At 45.9% G+C, this 26,856-nt stretch overlaps 1 protein-coding gene across 1 annotated transcript in view; it reads left to right on the forward strand.

Moving 5' to 3' along the window:
- LOC119173993 (uncharacterized) overlaps positions 1 to 26,856 on the forward strand; it is a 180,079-nt gene that overhangs the window by 121,638 nt on the left and 31,585 nt on the right. The window contains exon 5 of the mRNA XM_075894920.1: positions 14,925 to 14,992. Coding sequence (XP_075751035.1) covers positions 14,925 to 14,992 — 68 coding nt within the window. The remainder of the gene's footprint in view (positions 1 to 14,924; positions 14,993 to 26,856) is intronic.

Consider the following 26,856-nt stretch of genomic DNA (forward strand, 5'->3'; position numbering starts at 1 on the left):
AAACCTTTCCACACTGTCTTCATGTCGAAAAAAAAGTGTATTTTTATGGGTTTGCCTACTAGAACATCCAGATAAGTTATTTTAAATGTTAAAATAGAGCGCACTATTACTATGATGTACAGTTACGTTTTCTTGTTAAGACAATATCTTCTTTCTCTTCAATCAAATGTTTTGTATTTGAATTATTGTAGCCTAACAACTCAATATGTTCTTCCTGTAAAAATCCCTGATGGGATTGACACTTTAAAAAAACGAAAGGAGCTGGCTAAGTTGGGGTAATCAGAATACTTGTCTAATTAACAGCTTTGCAAACTGGCCTGTGTTTTTTTTTTTGTCTGGTTTGAACGCCTCTTCGAGGTGCATGTGCGACAAACATATTGGAACACTGGCCAATCACGAGCATCGCTTCATTGTGCCCATAAAAAAAACACTCAAAAGTGCTAGATATGCCAGACCATCGCTTATTGTCGGATGAAAGGATCTTGAGACAGTGGCCGACGCCGTCCTCAGCACCAAAAGCTTTGAGGTCATTGCTGCGTTTTTTGCGGACAACTAGTCTTGAACACAGGCTTTAAGCAGTGCCGCATGTGGTATTCTTCTCCCCTTTTTCCCCTTTCCTTCTTTCTTTCCTGCTTTTAGATGCGGAGCATCTAATACTCGAGGCTTGTAGTGCGGCGCCGTCCGCAAGCTTCCTCCTCCTTCTTCCACCATCTGTGCATCCCTTCCTCCTCTACACACCGCGCGCGCTTCACTCCTCCACCATCTGTGCACCCTTCCTCCTCTACACACCCAAGGAGGATTAAAAAAATTGCTGGAGTGGAAATGATTGCGCAGATGTGAAGCCGTTCCTCTGGCAAGATGGCGGCTGTGGCGGCCATCTTACTAGGGGCATGATAAAGTGTCGCCGTTCAGCGATCGAAAACGAAGCGTTTCCCTCGCACGCCCAACGAGTTTAATGCAACCAACATTTTTGGGGCCTCATAGTGCTCCAAGTGCGTCTTAAAGTCACTAGTTTTCCATAGTGAGCCTCTAATTGGAGGCAAAGTTCTTTGAAGATTCAGTCATCCATATTTGTTTCTGAGTGTTATTTCGTCAGGAACAACCATCCTTTAATATAGAACTACCGTAGTATTTACATAACGTATCAAAGCCACTTGATCTTTAAGCGGGCACTATCAGAAAAGAGCATGTTTCCGCCATCTTGGCAGTGGCAATAGGTGGCTTCACTTCTGCTGGCAAGGCATCGCAGGAGCTTCCACTCCAGCAACTTTTCTTTAATTCTCCTTGTACACACCGCGTGCGCTTCTCCTCTTCACGAACATTCGCTAGCTGTATAATGTAGCGCGCATGCGCCGTCACGCTTCGAGAACATCGGCAGCTGACGCGCGCGCATGCGCCGTTGCGCTTCTCCCCCTTCTCGAACATTCGACAGCTGACAGTGCATGCGCCGTCGCGCTGTATATATACTCAAGGTCGGCGCTCGCTCGCTCAGTTGCCGCTCGTCGGTTGGTTTGTACGGCGCGTCGACGTCCAAGGTCGCGGTGAAATGAATTCCAACGAATCCACAAACACAATGATCGACGTACCTTCGACCAGCGCCGCCCTTTCGCATACGTGTGTACGTGTTCACTCATTTAACACCCACTCCTACAACCACGTTAACCAATTTAGCCATCGACCCAAGTAAGTCGCAATTTAACACCCCATTTCACAACCACGTTAACCAATTTAGCCATCGACCCAAGTAAGTCGCACTTTAACACCCCGTTAACCAATTATATGCTCCGCATCCTCCTCAGTGTTCCCCCGAGGGAAGCTGCGGGCAATTTTTTTTCACTATTTCTCCCTTTCTTGTAACACCTCTTTTGTATCCATATTTTCAACAGCACATGATTGATTGATTTGTGGGGTTTAACGTCCCAAAACCATTATTTGATTATGAGAGACGCCGTAGTGGAGGGCTCCGGAAATTTAGACCACCTGTTTTCAACAGCACAGGACAGCCAGCTGGCCTCCGAACTGGCAAACTCTGAGCAAGCCGCTACCATATTGATCGACGTCGTTAATCTAGCTGTCAAAATAGTGCTGTAAACACAAACATCAAAAACACGCTCATGCGCACGTGCACACACATACGTTGGCGGATCCGTGAGCCTGCTCTCTGGCAAAAAACCTTTTTTCCCGGTGGCCACATCAACAATAGAAGACCATAGAAGCAGGGAAAAAGCGAGACACTGAGTACTTCGAAACAATTCTCTAGAATCTACGTGGTCGCTCCGCTTTTGTGTGTACAGCACACACGCGGGCACCGCGACAGTGGAGAATCACTCTACAGCGCACTCGCAAGTGCCTTTTGTTTGGCTTTTCCGCAGTAGAAGCACGTACTGCGGCCGGTGAGCTCGCTGTGGCCGAAGGCTTTTCCTGCGAGCTTCGCCCACCGCAGTGCGCGCCTTCAATTTGACTGGGCGGATGCACTCAGACCGAGTGCGTGAAAGAAGGACTGTTGCAGAGAAACAGCACCGGTCCGCACTTGCCCTTCGGTTTTCTTTCTTATTTCGTACTTTACGTTAAAAAAGAGGTGAAGGGAGGGGGCTTGCCTCGAGGTTGCCTGAACTGATTTCTTTATCAGTGCGCTGACGCACGCTAATATTGGCGGGACGACAAACTGTCTGTGGTGAATGCCCCTCGCATTGGTGGTGCCTACATAGTGGCGCTTGCGGTCCTACTGTGTTATTCGCCAGGAAAGTCGCATATTGGAGATTTAGAATACATTCGAATGACGGTTCTTTTTTTTCTCTTCCTTCTTCTCTTGCCTTCACTCGACAGTTCGTGGGTTTGTCAAATTCTTCATACATCTATATAAGGGTCGACCTCGGCTTCTGAACAGTCGGTTTCGAGTGCGCGAGTCCACAATAGAGTTTTTTAGAAAATCCGAAGTAAAAGAACCCGATACAAAAAAGAAAACATACTCACTGCGAAGCGAGCGCTCGACCACTGGAAAAAGAAAACATAAAAAAACACTAAATGGAAGCGGAATTCAATGCAACCAGAAAGTCTGAGTACCGAGTTTTGCCACCAATTTAAAATATAGTAGATATCAATCATATTAATCATCATCATCATCATCAGCAGCAGCAGCATGACTACGCCCACTGCAGGACAAAGGCATCTCCTATCATGTTCAGCCAGTCAACTCGGGTCTTGTGCTTGCTGCTACCATTTTACACTCGCAAACTTCTTAATCTCATCTGCCCACCTAACTTTCTGTCTGCCCCTAACTCGCTTGCCTTGTCTAGCAATACAGTTAGTTACCCTTAATGACCAGCGGTTATCCTCTTTACGCGCTACATGCCCGGCCCATGTCCATTCCTCCTTCTTGATTTAAACTATTATAACTTTAACCCTGGTTTGTTCACTGATCACTCTGCTCTTTTCTTGTCTCTTAAGGTTACACCTACCATTTTTCTTTCGATTGCTCACTGCGTCGTCTTTAATTAAGGCTGAACCCTTTTTGTAAGTATCAAAGTTTCTGCTTTGTAGCTAAGTACTGGCCAGATGCAGCTGTTATATACCTTCCTTTCGAGGGATAGTGGCAATCTACCTGTCGTGATTTGAGAGCGCTTGTGAAATGTGCTCCACCCCATTCTTATTCTTCTAGTTACTTGAATCTCGTGGCCTGGCTCCACGGTTATTACCTGCCCTCAGTAGACATAGTCTTTTACAACTTCTAGTGCACCATTGCCTATCTCGAAGCGTTGTTCTCTTCCGAGAGTGTTGTACATTACTTTTGTTTTCTGCAGACTAATTTTAAGACATACCTTTCTGCTCAACTTGTCGAACTCCATAATTTTGTATAACTCCCCGCTCTCTTACGTTTCCGCTGTCGGCGTTCTTCTAGAGTTCTCTGTGGCATACCCATGTAAAAGATTTCGGAAGAAAGTGATGCGCGTGCGCTCGACGTCATGGCTGCGACGGTATGAACGACATCACTCACAACGCAGCCAATCAAGCACGTGCTCGGGTATGACGCTGCGAACGACGTAACTTATAACACAGCCAATGGATACCACTAGTGACACCGCTGCCCAAGATATTTCCGTTTCTCGTAGCGATATACAGCTTTCGCTGTAATATCTGTGGTTTTACGTGCCGAAGCCACGATATGATTGTGAGAGGCGCCGTAATAGATGACTCCGGAAATTTCAACCATCAGGTGTTCCTGCACTGACTCTGCACAGTACACGGGCATTTCGCCTCCGTCGTTGAAATGTGACCGACACGGTCGAGATCGAGCCCACTGACTATCTTGGGTCACCAGCTGAGTACCGCAACCGCTATACCACTACGGCGTACGTATCCGCCACACCAGTCGGCCTTGAACACAGCTCGGCAACACCGCTATGCAGTACCCCTCCGTAACAACCTAGCCAAAAAAAACGCTTTGCTCATCTAATCGCATAAACGTGTCCTCGTGTATGCTCTGCAACTTGTCTAGTGTTTTACCCCGGCTCTCAGGCTGTCGTACTATTACAAGTGGTCCTCCCAGTATATAGGTCGTTATCCAGTGAACTTTTACACGCTTTTCAGGCGAGTTAAAGTTCTGTAATCTAGAATTTAGAAGACAGTTCTCTAGTAGAGCACTTGGCCTTTATCGGTATACCAAAATCATGAATCACCAACTTGCGCCATTGTGCACTATGATTAGGAAATTTAGAATATATCCGACACGGTAGCTCTATGGCTATGCCATTTAGAAGCTCCAGCATAAGGCCATGGGTTCATGTTCGTGGACGCTGTAGCCGCGTTTCATTGGATGCTAACCGTAAAAATTAGCCCTGTGCATTAATCTTGTTGTGGTTCAAATTAATCCTCAGTCTTATGCCACATCTCTCACCACTGTACTGTTTCTCAGAGCTTATAAACTTGATTGCTTCATCAATTTGGCTTCCCTGTCTATCCATGATAACTTGCGCGATACATAAACGGCAGCGACGCATACGTGAACATTAGCGAAGCTGGTGTAATACATTATGAGTACGACTATCGCGTGTTGAATTATCATTGCATCGACAAGCCACGTTGTACGACGAACATACATCGAGTTCTGGTAAATATTCATAGTATTTCTAAAAAGAACGACACAAATTCTATGTTTCCATATGAAAATTATTCTGCCTTGAAAGCGTTTTGCTGCACAGAACCATATTTAGTATCTCGATCTCACGTCAACATGCAACCTCCTAGATGCTAAAACCAATTGATGTCGACCGAGCCAAGTGTGTGCACAAACTCCGATAGGTCGTAATCACTGCAATGGTGAAACCTTCCCAAGACGCGACGCACTCGAGAAGCTTTTCCAGTGCTATTATCGGCATTTTTATCATTCGAGTTTCACATTTCTTTCTGCTGGGGAATTCGATCTAACGCATCATCAAACTACCAGTTGATTGATTGGTCGAACATAGTCTTGAGGAGGAGGAGAACTGGGAACGTTTATTGGGCACAGTATACGTGGAGCTGATGTTCAGCAATGAGAGCCCACTGTTGTTTCAGTGGCCAAAATGCCTTGGGCCCTTCTGGTGACACAACTATAGAGCACAGTCAATTCTTCCCAGGTCGGGACGGGCAGGCTATATAAACCTGACCACCAGTTGAAGCGCGACTATATTTACCCGCCATTCATTTGATGCTTACTACTGGCTCACTCATCGGGTACGCTTTGTTTCTCCGCCACTGTCTTCTCCTTCTCTGTCGCTTGAAGTGGTGGAAGTGGACTTGAATGAAACTCGCACTGCACGTGCGGTGTTCTCACGTTACCCGAAAATAGAGTCAAACAAATACGCCTTCTCGAGACCGCTGTAGCGAAATTGGGAAGCTGTGTAAACACGCACACGTCGAGCTGTCCGTCCATCGCGGTTTGTCTTTATTCATTGATCTATTGCTTTTATTAAGTAGATGGTGTTGATATAGAGAATCTTCCTAGTAAACCAGCACCCATACTCCTTGGGTGCATTTTTTTAGTTCTGGTCATTGATACGGTATATTCTAAAAACAATTGCGTTTATTCGGGGTATTCTCACGTATTCCGCACGTACGCAACGCTTTGTTGGCGTCATAATGGTGTTTACAATCTGCACAGCAGTGAGACGGCAGTTCATAAGACGCCGTGGCTGCGATGTCGTTGCGACCATCTTGGCATGCGTGAATCAGCTTGAGGTGCTATATGAACAAACTAAACTTGTATTCGCTAAGCAAATATATTTATGTTTTGCCCTGCTGACTGTTTTATTTGTTCCCGTAACAGGCGTTAAAGGTGCATAAACAGTATGAAAAACAAAATACCAGCGTAAACTTGCTCCATAAGTATGGACCCCATATTGAGCCTAAAGTTTAATCATAATTCGTGCACTCTTTTACGCTATACAGAGAACGATATCCATTTTATATGAATCTAAGATGAAATTCACTTCATACGTGCATAATCCCTACGAATTATGGAACTTGTACCACAATATTTTTATTGTGATTGTGCTTACAATTCACTAAGGAATTCATACGCAAAGAAAGACCCGAAGAACAAGCAGCTGGCCACAAGTTAGGGTCTTACGCTGAACTTTAATTGTTTATTCTATCTGCACAGCCAACATACTGCAACATTTGCGCACGTGTGCTTCGGTGTAATCGAAAATAAAAGGTAACACACGAAACATCTGCCTCTCGCTGTCGCAAAAGTGAACGGAAGCGTCGATAATGATTTTCAAGTCACTGCTCGCTGTTACCGTAGACACCAGCGCCGGAATTTCATCTAGTATCTATCGCAGGAGACTACGAAAGCCATCGCTGCATGAGTCTCCGTGCCTTGTGCTATGGTTGACAGGCCCGCGCGCGGGGTTACGCGGTACTCACGGGACTACTTCGTCATCGCAAATAGTATTATGTCGGCAAAAAGAGAACCGCCCTGAAAGAAAGACGCAGCTCCTAGTGTTGCATGCTGTCTTGCGAAGAGGGTGCGCACAGCGGCGACGGCCGAGAAGATCCCGGTAGAAAAGCACCCCGAGTCCAATTACTTCGTCGAGTACGATACGCTCGAAATATCCCCTCGACGACGGAGGTTTTCCGAAGGTATATATGAAGTTGTACAGGACAAAAAAAAACAGATACAACCTTTGTACATCAGGTACGGCGATGACTCGGAGAACAAACAGAAAAAAAAACAAACGAAGCGGATTTATTTTTGGCTCTCTTCGGAGCAATGCTCACAATTTTTTTCGCTATCTGAAAATTGAGTCAAGCTACTTTCTATGGAATAGCCTGGAAAATAATCTCAAAGCAGCGAAGTAAAATGTAGCTGACGAATTTCGACGGGCAAGCAGGAATGAAGGAGATCCGACGTCTCTTGTAAGTAAGCCGCGGTAGTGTATGCGCGTACTTTTTTTTGCTGGTTGAGACTACAGAAGTCTTTCTGAATAGACAAATGCACCCGAAATGTGTACACATGTGTATTTTTATATCAAAAAGCCGCCATGAAAGTCTGGAGCATTATTAAATAAACACAAAAAGGTGTTTCTGAAGTTAATTGATCAATTTATTTATGCCTTGTAAGAAATAATCTCCGATCTTATCAATGATGCACAATTTAAATATTTTTTTTCCTCCTTGTGATAAACGTAAGAGCTCATCAAGCTGTCAGTGATGGCAGTTAGTTTCACCTTTAGTTTAACATGAAGAGCCAAATAAAATATGTAATGTCCCAACGAAACATCCCCGTCCCCCCTTACTTACGATGAAAGAAAAATCCGACAGCATTTGGAGGCGGAGCTCTTGATCGGTCGCCCATCACTAATCAATATGGCGGCGGTGGAGTCCCTAAGAATAAAATAAAGTGTGCACATCTGTACTTCTAATGAAATGTTTTATTGGATTCGCGTGCTTTTTTTGTTTTTATTCAACCTTGTCGCGCGAATAGAAGCATGAACGAAAGTGCAAATGGTGGGAGTGCAAGGAGGGTTGAGGCTTTCTTTCGGTCACTGGCACATATGTCGGATCTCCACCAACAAAAGAGAGGAGGGGTGCTGGTTCGACATTTTGCGCTAAGTATTCTAGCGAACACAGATGTTATATATCGCTTACTTGCGAAATGGAAAGAATGCGTGGGGGATTATTTTGTATGCATAAGTAAACGAACGTGAGGGCAGGGAAGCCGAGTGTGCACCGGCATTCGACGCTGTAAGTCGTGCTGCTCCCGGACAGAGAATGTGAAACCTTCGAATCAGCAGAAGCAGCATTAATTTGGTTTGCGGCGTCTTTCTTCACCGCTCGGTGGCGTCACAATTCCATCGCAAAGGATTCAGCATGTTAGCAGCCCTCGTGCGACGACGCTGCAGCCAGAAGAAAAAAAAAGGAAACAAAGCAGAAACAAGGCTCAAAGTCGAAAATTTCCACTATACCACGAGTAGGTACGTATAAGCATGTGTACCCGCAGTATACCCGCCAAGGTGGTAAGAGGTCATGGAGCTCAACCACTGACCCGCAGGTCGCGGGATCGAATACCAGCCGCTGTGGCCGCATTTTTTTCATAATCATCATCATCAGCCTGACTACGTCCACTGCAGGGCAAAGGCCTCTCCCATGTTCCGCCAGTTAACCCGGTCCTGTGCTTGCTGCTGCCAATTTATACTCGCAAACTTCTTAATCTCATCTGCCCACCTAACCTTCTGTCTCCCCCTAACCCACTTGCCTTCTCTGGGAATCCAGTTAGTTACCCTTAACGACCAGCGGTTATCCTGTCTACGCGCTACATGCCCGGCCCATGTCCATTTCTTCTTCTTGATTTCAGCTATGATATCCTTAACCCCCGTTTGTTCCCTAATCCACTCTGCTCTCTTCTTGTCTCTTAAGGTTACACCTACCTTTTTTTTCCATTGCTCGCTGCGTCGTCCTCAATTTAAGCTGTACCCTCTTTGTAAGTCTCCAGGTTTCTGCTCCGTAGCTAAGTACCGGCAAAATACAGCTGTTATATACATTTCTCTTGAGGGATAGTGACAATCTACCTGTCATAATTTGAGAGTGCTTGCCAAATGTGCTCCACCCCATTCTTATTCTTCTAGTTACTTCAATCTCGTGGTTCGGCTCCGTGGTTATTACCTGCCCTAAGTAGAGATGGTCTTTTACAACTTAAGTGCACTATTACCTATCTCGAAGCGCTGCTCTTTTCCGAGGTTGTTGTACATTACTTTCGTTTTCTGCAGATTCATTTTAAGACCTACCTTTCTGCTCTCCTTGTCTAACTCCGTAATCATGAGTTGCAATTTGTCCCCTGAGTTACTCAGTAATGCAATGTCATCGGCGAAGCGCAGGTTGTTAAGGTACTCTCCATTAACTCTTATCCCTAACTGTTCCCATTCTAGGCTTCTAAAAACCTCCTGTAAGCACACGGTAAATAGCATTGGGGAGATTTTGTCCCCCTGTCTTACACCCTTCTTTATTGGTATTCTGTTGCTTTCTTTATGAAGCACTGTGGTAGCAGTTTATCCCCTGTAGATTTCTTCCGGGATGTTTATAATATTTCATCGACGCCCTGATTTCGCAGTGTATGTATGACGGCTGATATTTCTACTGAATCAAACGCCTTCTCGTAATCTATGAAGGCTATGTATAGTGGTTGGTTATATTCTGAGCATTTCTCTATTATTTGATTGATAGTATGAATTTGGTCGATTGTTGAGTAGCCTGTTCGAAATCCTGCTTGTTCCTTTGGTTGATTGAATTCTAAAGTTTTCTTTACTCTGTTAGCAATTACTTTTGTAAATAGCTTGTATACTACAGAGAGCAAGCTAATCGGCCTGTAATTCTTCAAGTCATTGTCATCTCCTTTCTTATGTATTAAGATGATGTTAGCGTTCTTCCAAGACTCTGGTACTCTTCCCGTCAGGAGACACCTCGTAAACAGGTTGGCTAGTTTTTCTAACACAATCTGTCCTCCATCTTTCAGCAGATCTGATGTTACCTGATCCTCACCAGCAGCTTTGCCTCTTTGCATGCTCTCCAAAGCTGTTCTGACTTCTTCTATCATTACTGGTGGGGTGTCATCTGGGTTACTGCTAGTTCTTATAGTATTAAAGTCGTGGTTGTCCCGGCTACTGTACAGATCTCTGTAAAACTCCTCCGCTATTTTAACTATCTTATCCATATTGGTAGTTATTTTGCCTTCTTTGTCCCTTAGTGCATACGTCCGATTTTTGTCTATCCCAAGTTTCCTCTTCACTGCTTTGACGCTTCCTCCGTTTTTCAGAGCGTGTTCAATTCTCTCCATGTTATACCTTCTTACGTCGGATACCTTACGCCTATTAATCAACTTCGAAAGCTCTGCCAGTTCTATTTTGTCTGTTGTATTTGAGACTTTCATTATTTGACGCTTCTTAATGAGATTCTTCGTTTCCTGGGAACGCTTGCCAGTGTCCTGTCTAACTACCCTGCCTCCAACTGCCACTGCACACTCCGTAATGACACTCGTCAGATTATCATTCATTGTATCTATGCTAAGGTTGGTTTCCTCACTAAGAGCCGAGTACCTGTTCTGAAGTGAGACTCTGAATTCCTGTACTTTCCATCTCAGTGCTAGCTCATTGATTGGCTTCATTGATTGACTGCCAGGCTGGAGACCAGGCAGTAGGAGATTATGGCATCGGTACTAGAAACGCCAGAGGATAGCTACTAGTAGAATTCGCAGAACGCAATAATTCACGTATTTTGAATACCTTCTACTGAAAACGAGGAAACCGCAAGTGGACATGGAGGAGCCATAATGGCGAAAATAAGAACGAAACAGACCTTATAATGAGTGCACACCCAGGCATCGTGCAGGATGTGGAAGTGGTTGGCAAGGTACGATGCAGTGACCATGAAATGGTACGGTCTCGAATTCGCCTAGACTTGAGAAAGGAACGACAGAAACTGATACGCATTTTTATGGGGTGAAAATGCTTGAGACGCGTGTGGATGGATATAGGTGCACGTAAAGAACCCCAGATGGTTGAAATTTCTGGGGACCTCCACTACGGCACTCTCATAATCACATCGTGGTTTGGGACATTAAAACCCAAGAGTTATTCCAAACAGTTATTAAGTACTCCGAAGCAAGTTCAAGAATTAAGTAAGGCTCGACTTTGGCCTTCTTGGTACTTATAGAGTAGGGACGCTCTTGTTAAAAATGATCGCTTTTGTAGTTCCTTCGTTGAACGCTTTAAAAAAAACTAACAGATAAGGAAGTTAAGGAACCTATAGGGGGTGTAGAATCTTATTGTTTTAAGTGCATTGTTGTAATCACGATATGAATGTTAAGAAAGTAAAGTGATTTCAGAGACGTTATGGCTCAATTGGTAGAGCATCGGGCGCGGGGTTCCAAGTTTGGTACTTGTCGGTGGAAAGCTGTTGTTTCGCGCACTCCACTTTCTTTATGTTTGTATCTTACTAAACGACGGTAGGATTAAAGTACCCTATACATTGCTTGGCTTGGTTATCTTCTGATCTCATTAAAGTCACCATCAAAAATATGAGTCCTTCAAATTCCCTTGTTGAGCTGTACGCTACTATTTCAAAAATACGTTTTTCTACGCTTGTCCATAGATTACGAACGAGTTGACTTAGTTTGTGAACACATGTTTTAACGCGACAGTTGTCATGAGATCACGTCAAAAGCTGATTTTGGTGGCGAAGTTTCTTGCGCCGCAGCCGACGTCCGTAACCAATATCGCGAAAAAAGACATCCAGGATTGGGTGTGATTCGAACCCAGGCTTTCTGTGCGACAGTCGACTAGTGTACCACATAGCGACGCCGGCGCTTGAGATTCCTTCGCAAGAGATTCTATACAGGCGTGCATGTATAGGGTGAAGAATCGCGTTAAGATGTGTAGTATAGCATGGTATGGCAGCAAAATGACAAGCGGGCGTCACGCAATGCGAATTGCGTAGCGAGTAGCTTGTTTAAAGCTACCAACTCGTTACAAATGACTCAATCGCAATTCTTCATCGTTATCGGCCACGGCATCAAATATGTGCATGAAGTGCCTTACAGATGTGTAGCGGGTACCTCGCTTTACTGCGGAATAACAAAAACTGTGTCATATATGGTTGGCGCTTCCCTAATTCGTTAATATTGCGATGATATATGACATAGCGGGTACCTTGCAAGTGTACTTGCAGCTGTTGACGGAAGAAAGTTTACGAGGAGCTCTAGAAAGGCCGCACTTATACAGCTCTCGCTGGCCAGTGCTGCGTGTTTCGCGCAGCATGTGGCTTTGAAGTACTACGTCGTTTCATATTATTTGTACCAACAGCTTGCTTAAGCTTTCATGTATAACACATTTTTACACTGAGCTAGTCGACTCGACGTTGCTCTCAGCACAACCCCGAGACATTATAATCCGCAATCTAACACGACGTAATCAAATACGCCATAATCCTCGTTGTCAGCGTCTTGCAGCTGGAAGCGACGGCTCGCACAATCTCACGCGAAATCCTCCGCTTGCACGCCTGAAGGCTCGACGCCTCCATGATTAGCAACGATGCTCATCGTTCCTTGCAAACGGACCAACGCAGGGTAATCTAGGAGGGCAGCACAAAGCTGCGAAAATGAGTTTGCCCTCGCCAGATTGCTTTTGAGCGGCACATCGTATTTGCGCAAGGGTTTCGCCAACTTAAACTCCCGTATCTCGCACCTTGGTAACATTGCGCACTAACTCGCTGCTATCATGACTCCCTTGGCGATCCGAGCGAGCCTTTGCACCGACGTGCTGTTTTCTTCCCTCGATACCGAATAGCGTACAAGGAAACACGCATCCTTATGAGCCAAACAAATTATGTTACCATTTTTTAATTGCGATAGCAATTATATGGACAATCTCGGCTGATTTTTGCCATCGGCGTCATGTCCTAGATATGTACATGTATGTATATATGTATGTATTAAAGGCACAAAATTCTAAGGCACCTCACCGGAGATTCAAACCAGCGACTCCTCACTACTTAGCGCGCTGTGTTAACCAACTTCGCCGCACTGCTCATGCTGTCTGTATCACTAACGGTGAGCTGTATATATACCATTTACAACAGGTTTACTCGTAATGGACAAACATTCTTGAACAAAGCTCGTAAGACTCGCTCGTAGTTATGCAGCTATGCATTTGTGCATTAACCACCAATTTCATGGCCAACCTATAGGGTGGATGGGAGCCATACATAAACGAAAAAGCAAGCAAGCTTCTCCCACCATCTAGCTGCTTCAGGCATCGGCGCCCACACTGAAATTTCTCGGACATTCTGAGGTGCACGGACGTTTTAGGGAAGTGCATTGGAACTGTACTTTTCGCTACCGCGCCACTGGTATTATCGACGTCGACTGACGCCAAGAAAGGAAATGCCGGACAAACTCCGGCTGAAACGTTGTATGTAGTTTGGCCTTTGTGATGCTACCGCATGTTGTACGAACACCTGCAGAACAGCTCCAATGGAATGGTAGTTTCGTTGAAGCAAGGCGGGCTCGCACACGTGCCCAAACACAGCAAACACGTGCTGCTGCGCGTGCGACAAACGTTGCAGCTCAAAGCACATTCGAACTTGTTCCCTACATTTCATGTAGTTTCTAAATATCTTAACCTTACTTCGTATAGCAGTGTGATGTGTGTTTCTATTGCATTTGTTGCTTCGGCCTTGTGCCGAAACTGGAACGTTTTTACACGTGACCAACGGGTGCATCTTCATGCACAGTTGTGCACAGAGAGATAGAGAGATAGAGAGATAAATAGAGAGGAAAGGCAGGGAGGTTAACCAAGCTTGGCTCGGTTGGCTACCCTACACTTGGGGTGGGGGAAAAGGGGAATAATAGAACGAAAAGAGACAGAAAATAAGAGGAGTAAGAAAGAGAAGCATAAATAGTCAGCTCGAAACTACACAGCACGGCCTCGCACAGTTCTTTCACAAGCGGTCGTGAAGTTTGGTGTTCCTTAAAAAGTACAAGAGGGCTTTCGTGGCTTTGCGCGTATGGGAAGCCGTCGGCCAAGGTCCCAGAATTTTTCGTTAAAATGAGGGGGTGAGCTAAGTGTCACTGCATCGCCCCCGCTCCTCTATTGGTCAAGTCCGAAAGGGAACCCTAATGTTGGATGCAAAAATAAAGGCGAAGCTATGACGTGCGTCTCACAATGGCGTGCCCTCTGTACGCGGGTATAACGACGGCAACTGAAGTTTTTGGAATGCTGTGACACGGGTCGTCGGTTGCAGTTACCGTGAACATGGCACTTCAAACATTGGCAGGATAGGTGAAAATGAGTAAAGGTACGGGGAGTCCAGGCACCACGCTCAAGCGAATAGAGACCCCTCCTCCTGTCTCTACTGTGCACAAGCCTATGTCTACGTGAAACAATATATTATTATGGTTGAAAACCAGAAGCAGGATTCCACACTGATTTAACACTGATTTAACACTGATTTATTCCACACTGATTTAAAGAGAAAGAAAGAAATATCACACACCCACAGGTCACGGGATCGAATCCCGGCTGCGGCGGCTGCATTTCCGATGGAGGCGGAAATGTTGTAGGCCCGCGTGCTCAGATTTGGGTGCACGTTAAAGAACCCCAGGTGGTTGAAATTTCCGGAGCCCTCCACTACGGCGTCTCTCATAATCATATGGTGGTTTCGGGACGTTAAACCCCACATATCAATCAATCAATCAAGAAACATCACACACGCATGTCAAGAAAAATTGTCATTTTTCGCTCGTAATTTTAATGTGTCACTCAGTAAATGGTTAGGTAAAAGAATTCAAAACAGCCTCGATGTGTGATCGGCTGCTTATATCTGAATATTGTACCTGTTTGTTGCTCATAACATTTGCCTAAATATATTTTCTCTCTGTGTGTGTCACGCAGGACTTGGAGCTTGCCGTGACGGCAAAGCAGCCTACCTCAGCCTGCCGTCGCCGAACCTTCAGACGGAGGTAAGAGTTAACGTTGCTTCGCATCTCATTACTTCAGTGTAGGACCCTGTAGACCCTCTGTGTTTTCTGATCACCAATTGATAGGCGCATTACGATAGTCTTATTACAAGGCTAATCTGGAACAAATTTCTGCATCTACTGCAAAATAAGCTAAAATGAGCTTACAACGAGAGGGTTTCGTTGAAAATTTGGCCCGCTGAAAAAGCATCTTGCACCTCCTCAGACCGGTGTTGTGAAAGCGGCATAAGATATATTACATTTTGTACACGGCGAAAGAAGAGGATTCTCTTATAATCCTGCATGGGCGTTTATGTTGGTCCGTTCTGATTGTTCACCTAGCACCGTGCGCAATGAAGGAGGTGCCGTACAGCAATTCACTGTATCTTGTAAGCACTTCTTATTTAAGAAATGGCTCCGGAAAGAAGGAAAAAAGAAGGAAGGAAGGAAGGAAGGAAGGAAGGAAGGAAGGAAGGAAGGAAGGAAGGAAGGAAGGAAGGAAGGAAGGAAGGAAGGAAGGAAGGGAGGGAGGAAGGAAGGAAGGAAGGAAGGAAGGGAGGAAGGGAGGGAGGAAGGAAGGAAGGAAGGAAGGAAGGAAGGAAAAAAGGAAGGAAGGAAGGAAGGAAGGAAGGAAGGAAGGAAGGAAGGAAGGAAGGAAGGAAGGAAAAGAAGGAAAGAAGAAAACAAAAAGGAAAGAAATAAAGAAGGAAAGAAGGTAAGAAAGAAGGTAAGAAAGAAGGAAATAAGGAAGGAAAGAAAGAAGGAAAGAAAGTGCTTTTGGGTGGCGCCGCCGGCGAAAACATCCCCACTGACTGACGTCACTCAACACCACAACTTTTCGTGTCATAACAGCGCTGTTTCTCAGTGCGCGCGGGAGTGGAGACTATATAGTCGCCGTTGAAACCGTATAGGTCGGTTTTCCTGCGCCTTCCACTTACTCTCTGCGTCTAGACTGGCCTAAAGGCGCGTCGGCATCGTTGAAACGCTGAGGTGATGCGTGCCTCCTTCTTACCGCAATTCATGGCACGATTCGGTCTAAAGAAATCGTCGCTCATGCCCCTGATAGCGTTTCTGTTGTCAGACATTGTAGTTTGTTTTCTCAGATTCGGAGGCTGAGATTATACGGTACGATAAAGTGTTTAATAAGGCACTCTCCAAAAGCATCTAAAGAACACCTCCGTCACTCTTTATTCATCATCATCAAGTGTGAACATGTAAGAGTGCGTGGGTACAGATTCACTGGGGGCACGACTTGCTCAACCAGTAAAGCTGGCCCCTCCTCTGGCCTCAAACATTATCTCTGGGAGCCAGTTCATAGAACCGGAAAGCCAGTCTGTGTTACAGCGTCACAACCACCTACGACAGCTATAGATGCATGATAACGGACTCCACGAAACACTGCTTCAATTGACATACAACACAGGCCTTACAGCACACCTATGATACACCAAGTCTATATGGCAATACAGGAGATTCGTAGAAGGGTAAGCCATTTTATAAAAAGATTCAGCGTCTCGTGGAGAAAATATAAAGTACACTTTTTTCTCCTTTCTGCTTCGCTCTCGCTTACGCACACGTGCACAACAACTGCGACAAAGTTCTTTCAAGCTTCTAGATCGAAACACGAAACGCACGCAATCAGGTGCCCCGCTCTCCGCCCTCTCGTCGTCCACTTCAATATGAAGTGTCGACGCATGGCTCGAATCTCAATCGAGTTTGGCATCGATCGCGTATAACGAACCGTGCGTAAAGCTAACCACCTACACTGACCCACCACAGAGCAGCTCGGCGCTGCCGAGAAAAAAAGTCACGCGCGACCTTTCGTGTAAGGGGGTTCCTGTTTGACCGCCTATAGAGTACACCGCGGGCGATACTCCAGCATTCGCGGCTTCCGTTCGAGCACTTGTAGGTATTCGCTTCTGCAGACCTTATATATATGAAGTTGCCGAAAGACTGCACCAGATTCATCGTATACCCGCTGTGGCGACTCGTTCATCACTGCCCCGTGACGTGATCCAGTTACGAACTGTAAGTATACCCGCGATATCAGGCTAAAAGCGTACAGTGCTGTTGGAACCGCGCAATGTAGCGAGTCGGTTGAAAAGGGGGGGAAAAAGCGCTCAACTTAAAAGACCCCTGTATTAACATTGCCGTGAAAGCCGGCAATTCGAAAGCTAGACGCATTATCGAAAGCTAGACGCATTCGACGCTAGACGAAAGCTAGACGAAAGCTAGACGAAAGCTAGACATTTGAAAGCTAGACGCATTATCACGGCATGACCTTCAAGTAGAAGATACGCGCATAAATGAGATGAATGCACAGGAGACATTCATGCAAGCAAACATGGTGACACACCTGAGGCACCAATCAACAGTCACTGCTTATCGTGCCGTTTAGATTCTAAGACAAAGCGCGCCGCTCATTAGCTCGTGAACGTTTTAAGCGTTAAGTTCCTTAGAGGCTCGGCTTGTCTGTGTCTAATGTCGTCACGGCCCACCGTAAATGGGTGTGCACCAGTAGACGTGGTATATCCCACTACTAGCCACCGGTCCACTAAAAAAATGAAGAAGGCAATGGTTAGCTTAACAAATAGCCGACCACGTTAGTGGAGCTCGAACACACTTCCGCATACATCCCCGGTTTCAGGCTTGACACCGTTATCGCACTCTTTTCGATTTACGTACGTTGCTCCGTTGGTTATCGAAATTCAACGATCGAAAAATCTAAAAAAAATTATATAATCAACTCTTGACCAATGCTCCTGATTGAGTACAAGTCACGTTACAGGCAACAACAACAACAACAACAACAACAACTGGTTGCTAAGCGACGGCGGCGATCCGACGACCCCGATTACGCCAACGAGAGTACTGTTTGATATGTGGGGTTTAACGTCCAAAAACCACCATATGATTATGAGAGACGCCGCACTGGAGGGCTCCGGTAATTTCGACCACCTGGGGTTCTTTAGCGTGCACTCAAATCTGAGCACACGGGCCTACAGCATTTTTGCCTCCGGCCAACGAGAATACACGGTAGCGGGAAAGGCAAGGACAGCTTAGAGAAGACGCCGAAGTGTTTGAAGGCCTACGCCACAAACGACGGGACCGTAGATATGAGAAGTGCGAACGCTTGTTTTCAGCGCGGTTTCTGTCTCTCCAGTTTAAACATCCGTGCAGCACCTGTGACAGTGGTTTCACTCAAACTTCTCTGCGCTGAGAATAGACGAAAGAAACAAACGAGCATAACCAATCTAAAACCTAGTGATGACCAAGAAGCACCTTATAAAAAGAAGCTGCATCCCTCATCTCGAGCCGAGGAGACTCTTCTAAGCCGCCTGTGGCTTGGAGTAGCCTTCACAAACGCATACTGCTATCTCATTGGAATGACCAGCTTTTCTACATGCATGTACTGCAACTGCGAAGAAACCATCTATGTGAAACCTTCTATGTGAGTGCACCCATTTCAAAGTGCCAAGACAAGAACTGACTGCAGCTCTGGATAGACTGGATGATCGGCCTTTGTCGGAACAAAGGATTCTGGGTCATTGGCCGAGCCCATCCTCAGCCCAGAAGGCTTTGAAAGCTCTGCTACGCTTTTTGCGGACAACTGGCCTCAGAGACAGACTTTAGTGTGTCTTATACTCTTTGATGTTGCCTTTCATCTGTCGCTATATTTTTTGTAATTTCTCTCTCTCTCACACTATTCGCAACTTTTCTTTTTATCATACTTTATTCCCCTCACCCCTTTCTCCAGCACAGGGTAGCCAGTCGGTATAAAAACTGGCTAACCTCCCTGTCCTATCACTTAAACTTTCCTCCTCCTCCTCCTTCTCCTCCTCTAAATCTTCGGAAAAACCTAGGAGCAACCAGATTATATAGTCTTTCTAATCGTCGAGTTTCGCTTTTTCAAGCCTTGCGCGACTTAAAGCAAGCCTCGGCAAGTCTTAACGATAAAGCTCGGAAGTCCGCATTTGCTATTATTGTTTTTATCCTTGTGTAGATGAAAACATGAACTACAAAGAACAAAGAGCAAAATAGAGAGCACGACGGTGATAAGGTCGCGTATCACCACTCAGCCGCGGAAAAAAATACTGCGTTTTAAGTTAGCTTTCTCGGTCCTTTGTCGCAAGCAACGGACCGAGAAATCTCTTATCCGTTACTGCACCGTTTTAGCTAAACGTACTGCGAGACAGGCTGCCCTGTCACAACGCAAGCCTGAACAGTGTGGTGAATTTATTTCTCATATATGTTTGGTGTATTTATTTTTCACTCTCTCCCTTTTTCTCGCTATAAAGGAAGAATTAAACAGGGCAGCGATAGCTTAGCCGCATGCGACAATATGCATGTATGAAGCGATCAGCTCACAGAACACCTTTCACATTGAATAGAAAATAAAATGTGTTTTCCACCACAAAGTGTGTGTGTGTGTTGTTGTTTTTTTTTGCGTACCATCACAGAATATAAGCCGCGAAGGTGCCACGTGCTAGGAAGTAATGCCGCGACCCGGTCAGAGTAATGAAAGCAAGCTCAGCTTGTACAGCGCTTCATGTCACTGTCGCGGCTCGCTTACGTCAGCGCCTTCTGTGCCGGAGAAGAAAGCTTTGGCGTCAGCTTTGACAACCTGGTTTTGTCCCGATTAGCAGCTGCTGCTCGAGGTTAAGCTGTAATAAGGAGGAAAAAAAAAACTTGTATATAAGTTGTTGCTTGGGCGCTGTCTTGAACATACGTGACTCGAGCACGCTGCCTTTTCTTGTTTGTCTCGTTTGGCTTCACTTGCGGGAGCTGCATTGTTTAGCTCCTTTTCGCTTCGACCAGTGTGCGGCCCATGACACATTCTTATTGTTAAGGGCACAAGAAAGAGGCACCACAAACACGGCCGTAAGGGGGCGCAAGGTACCATAGCGCTTCATTTCATTAACATGAAAGCCTTAGCTGCTTCATCGAACGGAGAGTTTGACAGTCGGTGGCCACCGTCCTGTGGGCTCGGAGACGAGTGAAGCAAAAAAAAGAAATCATCACGTAATGACATCACCATATGATGACGTCACATACCGCTATTTTTTTTTAATCGTGACGTATCAAAAGTCTGGCGTGACGTAATGTGACCTAATGCCGCACGATGCCACTGCCCTCCTTTCTGTGGCGAATGAAACCGGAAAGCGTGCGACCTGAACAACAAGAAAAAAATTGAAGACTTCGATTGGCAGTGTCACGTGCGACCACGGCTCATGCTCCCTGTTCGATCCCTTATAAACATCGACTGAGAGGAAGAAGAAGACGGTTTTCGCCTTGGGAGGAGAAGGGACAAGCGACACTACCGACCTCACAGTAGATTATAGAGGAGATTGTATACAAGAGTAACGCACAATGAAGCCCCTTGCACACTTTAAGAACGAAAAGATGACAGGAAAGAGATGTAAAGGCAGGTTTATAATAGCCGGTTTGCTACTCTGCACACGGGCGGTGTATGGCGAAACTTGAAGGTTAAAGAAGTAGAGAGAACGATAAAGAGCAAGGGAAATCGTTTCTTCTATTCGGCATTCAGAACTTTAACATAATGAATACATGAAGACCCGCAGTAGCGGTGAGCATGGTAATAACCACAATTCAAGGCCCCCTTCATCAATTACATGATTTGTTACCGGTAAAACTTGAATTTCAACTGATCTTACTTCAGGCTTACGCCGTCCCTGAGTTGGCGTCTGTGTAAGTAAACCGCACTCAGCGCTGCGTTTTCATGACTCTTCATCGTTTCAACTGATATATGAAAGTTTCTATGTGCTGCTTGTAAAATAAGTGCTTTCAACTCTCCCTCCCCCCTCTCCTCAGTGCGTGCCTCTAAGAACACGGCATCACACCCCACCATTATGAATACCGCCGTGACACTTCTTTCTTGCATACTTGTTGGTAATATTCAAAAGGGATGTCCGTATTATTGAAGAGAACCAATACATCAAACAAAAGTTGCAAATAACGATGTGCTATAATAAGCCCAGTGACATTATTGGCTGACTAAATGTGTCCGCAGCAAGCTCAGACAGTACCTTTCAGACTTCAACTTTTTCTTCTTTTTTTCATCAGGCTTTTTTTTTTACTTTGCATGAAGCCGAAATCGAAGCAAGCTAGTGCTCGTATAACGAAACAATGCTCGGCGAATACTCGATGCCACTGCAGTAGCACCATTCTCTTCATCGGATCACGTTTTGCTTTGTTCCATGTATATCGTTTTTTTTTTCTTTCTTGCTTTCGCTAACAACAGGACAAAATTTCTAGGCCGTTTGAAAGGGCGCAATGTTCCGTAAGAATCTTTCTTTTCTTCATTTCTCTCTCTCTAACTCTCTTCCTAATGCGAACCACCGGAAACTGCAGCATCTGCTGTCAATGCCGGAACAACAGTTTAGAAAGAACATACTGCAGGTCAAGCCACACAGCTGCAGTCGTTTGGATATTGCCGAGAAAGCTTGCGATTGTGCGGGCGTTTTTGTTGCGGGTGCGTGAATGGTGGGGCGAAGGAGGGTGAATGAGTGGGTGCGTTCTCAGACAATCGATACGCAATCAGCTTCGTTTCCAGCCTTTTGCCCGAATCGAAAGAGGAAACCGCTGCATTTGTGTGTATCTGGGTTGCTACCCTTCTGAGCTGTACAGCCGTTCGAGATTAAGCGAGGTGCTTAAAGTGTGCACACGGGAGAAGGGTAGCCTCGAAATAACCTTTTTCAAGATAACAGTAATGGCTCTTGACGGGCGATGTTCTCTTCCAAAGCGTCAGTTACAGAGTAAAGGACACAAAATTCGCAGTCTCGCTGCAATGGCGAAGCAATGAATGCGCTGGCAACAAATTAGAATGTTATACGAAGCAATGCTAGCAGCTGTTTCCTGAAGCATGCAACTTGAAGTAACTCATAAAAAACGCTGGCATAACAAAACTTCATGCCCTAAGTGAACTTGATGCTGTCTATCGCTTCAACGCAAACTGAGTGGTAAGAGCACAGCAAGCAGAAGAGCATGAGCTGTCTGCTGATTCCTGTCAAGATATGGCGCGTCAAACGGCGCCCTGTTGCTAAAGGTACGCATTTTCTGACGGCAAAGTGGTTCTAAGAGAGAGAGGAAAAGAAAAGTGAGCCCCGTAACTGTCTGCTTCAGCGAGCGACACCTCAACAGTAGCTCACAAGGGATGGAGGTGAGGAGGGATTAAAAGGATAGGAATAAAGGTGTAGAGAGAGAGAAAGAGGCGTGAGGTGGTAAGCCAGAAAGCGACGACATATCGAGGAGAGAGGAGAGATAAGAAAGATGGAAACACGGTCACAGGAGTCCGAGGACGGGGCACCACTTGCGAGAGCTCTTGTCGGCGTCAGGAGGTGGCGTAGAGCAAGTCCAGTCGGTCATAGCTACACTGTCGTCGGAGGTCGGCGTCGGGAGATGATGTAGGGCGAGCCCAATCGGCCAGAGCTACGCTGACGTCGGAGATCGCGAGGGCACAACCGGTCGGCACGGAATCTAGCGAGCGAGCAAAACAAACTCTTCCTATACCACTCATGGCCTTCAGTCTGACGGAAACGGCCTGCACGTTTCTCTTCCGCTTGAAACGCAATATGAGGCTGCCTTTGCACAATGAACATATCATGCGCAGGATAATGTTAACGCTTTTAGTTTATACAGGACCTCAAGGCGACGCTGATGTCATAAGTGCGACTTAAGTGCCCACTCATTTTTAATTGCAACAATAATACTGCCCAGGAAAGCAAATGGATACGTTTACTTTTTTTTTACCATGCGCTGATTAGTAGAGGGGGTAAATACGGTCAGCGGGGGTCATTCGTTGTTTAGGTAATCAATATCGCTAGCTCTGCAGGAAGCCGGTTTCATGGTGCGTCGTTAACATTTACGACTACCGCTGTAATCATTATTGAGTATAATCGCCCTCATGGTCAGGTACTGGTCTGTAGGGTGTAAGAGAGACATCAATATGAACGTTAGGTAGACCTCTAATAAAAAGTTAAGCTTAGGCTATTCTCCAACCAGCACTCTTTCAATTAGAATAGGCTTGGTAAGACAGAAAAGAGGAAAATGTGAAATACCATCTCTAAGGTGAGACTAGTGCAATAGCTACATGCTCTATGCGCGTCCCAAGGAGAACCACTCGTCTAAGGAAGGAAGAAAGTTTAAGCGGAAAGACAGGAAGGTTAGCCAGTTCTTAGACCGGCTGGCTACCCTGTGCTGGGGAAAGGGGTGAGGGGAATGATAGATGTTAAAAAGAAATGTTGCGAAGAGAGGGAGAAATTACAAAAAAATTGCGACAGAGGAAAGGCAACATCAAAGAGTATAAGACACTAAAGTCTGTCTCTGAGGCCAGTTGTCCGCAAAAAGCGCAGCAAAGCTTTCAAAGCCTTCTGTGCTGAGGATGGGCTCGGCCAATGACCCAGAATCCTTTGTTCCGACAAAGGCCGATCGTCTAGTCTATCCAGAGCTGCAGTGAGTTCTTGTCTTTGCGCGTTGAAATGGGTGCACTCACACAGAAGGTGCGCGATGGTTTCTTCGCAACTGCAGTAAGTGCATGTAGGAGAGCTGGCCATCCCAATGAGATAAGAGTATGCGTTCGTGAAGGCCACTCCAAGCCACAGGCGGCATAGAAGAGTCTCCTCAGCTCGAGATATCCTTGGGGGAAGACGAAGCTACAGATCGAGATCCAAGTTATGCATGGCAAACCAAACACACGACGGGAACGGGCAAAGACAGTTACGACAGCCAAAAACAAAACAGAGAGGTCAGTGGCGTGCGGTTAGGCCGTGCATAGTACGCGCGGCCTAACCTATAAAGTCGGTCCAGTAACGTCCGCCCTATCTGACTTTTCATCTCTCCAGTACAACGCTATAAAACATCAATGTACACAAGCTGACACGCCCATGGCCGGTGTAGGATTACATTTGCACGACATTAGGCGGGAAGAGTGTTCCTGTGTTCATTTTCTTCTTCTCTGCACGAAGATAGTATGGCGATAAAGGTGCAAGAATGCGTGACTCACATTTCCACCAAGATTACTCTTCTAGGATTACGTACGTGCCCACTCCACGCTCCCTGGCACGGTGTATTGTTTGCCTAATCGCTTACCTGCTTGCTAGCAAATAAGCCAATGAACGCGATTACGTGCGTATACATCGGCTGTTAGCACGTATTATTGAATACGAACCTACGCATAGATGATCTGCGTCTGAATGGCGCTCGGAAGAAGGTCGAGCTACCGTTACGCCCTTACCTGCACCGCATCAGGCGATCACAATACCACATGCATCACAATTCTCGAGTGTCAACAAATGAGTTTGCGATACCGCGTATGAGCGAAACTGGTCGTTGTTGCGTGCCACAAATTGACCTTTTTTTTCCTATTTGCGTCTTCTTGCTATCTTTCAGCTCTGTAATGCTGTGAGGCATCTTTGAAGATTTAGTGCTCGAGTGTCTTCTGCTCACGTACTATGGCTGTTCTGCATTGCTTCCAAGTAACCGGATATCAACGCTGAGCTTGGACGTACTGGAAGCACATTGATGTGGCTTTCAGTGCCGGAAATGACGAGGTGACATGTGACACACAGGTGCGCGGACATTGAACAATATTTACGTCAAGTCGAAGCACCGCCATTCATAAACAACACAGGTTGCAGCAATCATCACAAGTGCGCAGACTGTAAACATCACCTAACTTAACGCATGTCTGGATAACTCAAAGTGCAATTGTATATTTTGAGGTGCATTTATCCCCACGACGAATATAATTTTGTATTTCGTGAGCTAACCATCTTCGGGTAGTACTAACAATGCAACAATCTTGAAAAACACGGGCGCACATGGTGCAGTAATTGTTACTGTAGCACTGAAACGAAACTGTTTAAATCGGTTTTTGAGGACTGTTCCATTGTTAGCACTAGCCTGGGTCTGCTAACTCGCGAAATTGTAGAAGCAGGAATAATTGAAAGTCTGATCTTACGGTGTCTATAACATCCAATGACTCTTTCATCTAAAGTTACCATTTCTGCGTAGATATGGATGATGTTTGCGCACTTGTGACGATTGCTGCAACCGTGGTCGCCTACGATAGGTGGTTCTGAAAGGTAGTTCTTAAAAGCGACTCTAAATAAACGCTGTTGAAAGTTTATTTTGCCTGTGTGTCCCACGTCTTTGCGTGTCATCATTATTGAGTACGCTCAAAATTATATTGATGCTCGGGTAGATATCTCTATTCGATAGGGCGTGAGAACCATACCAATGGCAAATTGTTAATACGTGTACATAAAGCTGCGTAATTCAGGCTTGTCAGTTCGCTCAAACAGAACAGCTAAGACTGCAAATAGTCCATATTGATGTATAAAACCAAACCTACCTGGACAATAAAACTCGTATCTAAATGCTCCACATCTATCGCGTATCCTTGTTCGTAAACGTACTAGTATATCTTCGAACGTGGGAGCGTTCTTTCACGCATTATTCTCGTCGTATTGCGGCCCTCGAGATCCGTAAACCAACCCGAAACCTCGGCAACAGAATACTAGCGGCTACGTTTTAAAAGCATACAAACTTTTAAATCGGGCCTTTAATTGGCTAAACCATGGCCTATATCGTGGGCCTGGTTATAGCAGACACCGTGGTAGGGAAATCTGTGTGATTATTTAATCCCCTGGAATTCCCCAACTCGCACTCACAATCGCGCCACAAGAGCGTTGTTGCGTACTACCCAAGCCGCAACTGAGATCGAACCCACGACATCGTCCTCGCAAGCTCGTTGCCGTGTCCACTGTGGATGTAGCCACAAGGACAGCGTGCCCCTCCACGCTGATCTAGTGGCTAAAGTACTCGGTTGCTGACCCGCAGGTCGCGAGATCGTATCCCGGCGGCGGCGGCAGCGTTTTCGACGGAGGCGGAAATGTTGTTGGCCCGTGTGCTTAGATTTGGGTGCACGTTAAAGAACCCCAGGTTTCTGCTCCGTGGATGACCTTACCTACCTGCAGAGCAGAAACCTGGAGGCTTACAAAGAGGGTTCAGCCTAAATTAAGGACGACGCAGCGAGCGACGGAAAGTAAAATTATATGTGTAACCTTAAGAGACAGGAAAGCAGAGTGGGTCAGGAAATAAACCGGGGTTATGGATATCATACTTGAAACCAAGAAGAAGAAATGGGCCAGGCACGTAGCACGTAGGCAGGATAACCGTCGGTCATTATGGATAGCTGACTCGATTGTTACAGAAGGTAAGCGGATGAGAGGCACACAAAGCTTGGTGGGCTGATGAGATTAGGAAATTTGCGAGTATAAAGTGGCAGCAGCAAGCACGGGACCGAGTTGACTGGCACAGCAAGGAGAGGCCTTTGTCTTGCAGTGCGTGTAGTCAGGCTGGTGATGATGAAAGAGCCTCACGGGATCGAAATTTTCGGAGCCTTCCACTACGGCGTCTCTCATAATCACATGGTGGTTCTGGGACGTCAAACCCCACATATCAATCAAATCATCACAAGGACAGCGCGCGGGGTGCGCCCACGGTACTTCGTGATATTCGCAGAACCATACTTCGCAACTCGTGCACTCCGTGCAACGAGCCCCGCCGTGGTGGTGTAATGGCTAAGGTACTCGGCTGCTGGTCCACAGGTCGCGGGATCAAATCCCGGCTGTGGCGGCTGCATTTTCGATGGAGGCGGAAAGGTTGTAGGCCCGTGTGCTCGGATATGAGTGCACGTTAAAGAACCCCAGGTGGTCGAAATTTTCGGAGCCCTCCACTACGGCATCCCTCATAATCGTAGAGTTGTTTTGGGACGTTAAACCCCACATATCAATCAATCAGCTTCGTGCAACGAAATATATTCGATCCATTCGTGGCGAACGCCA

The sequence above is a fragment of the Rhipicephalus microplus genome, chromosome 5 (assembly GCF_043290135.1).
Source record: "Rhipicephalus microplus isolate Deutch F79 chromosome 5, USDA_Rmic, whole genome shotgun sequence".
Taxonomy (NCBI): Eukaryota; Metazoa; Arthropoda; class Arachnida; order Ixodida; family Ixodidae; genus Rhipicephalus; species Rhipicephalus microplus.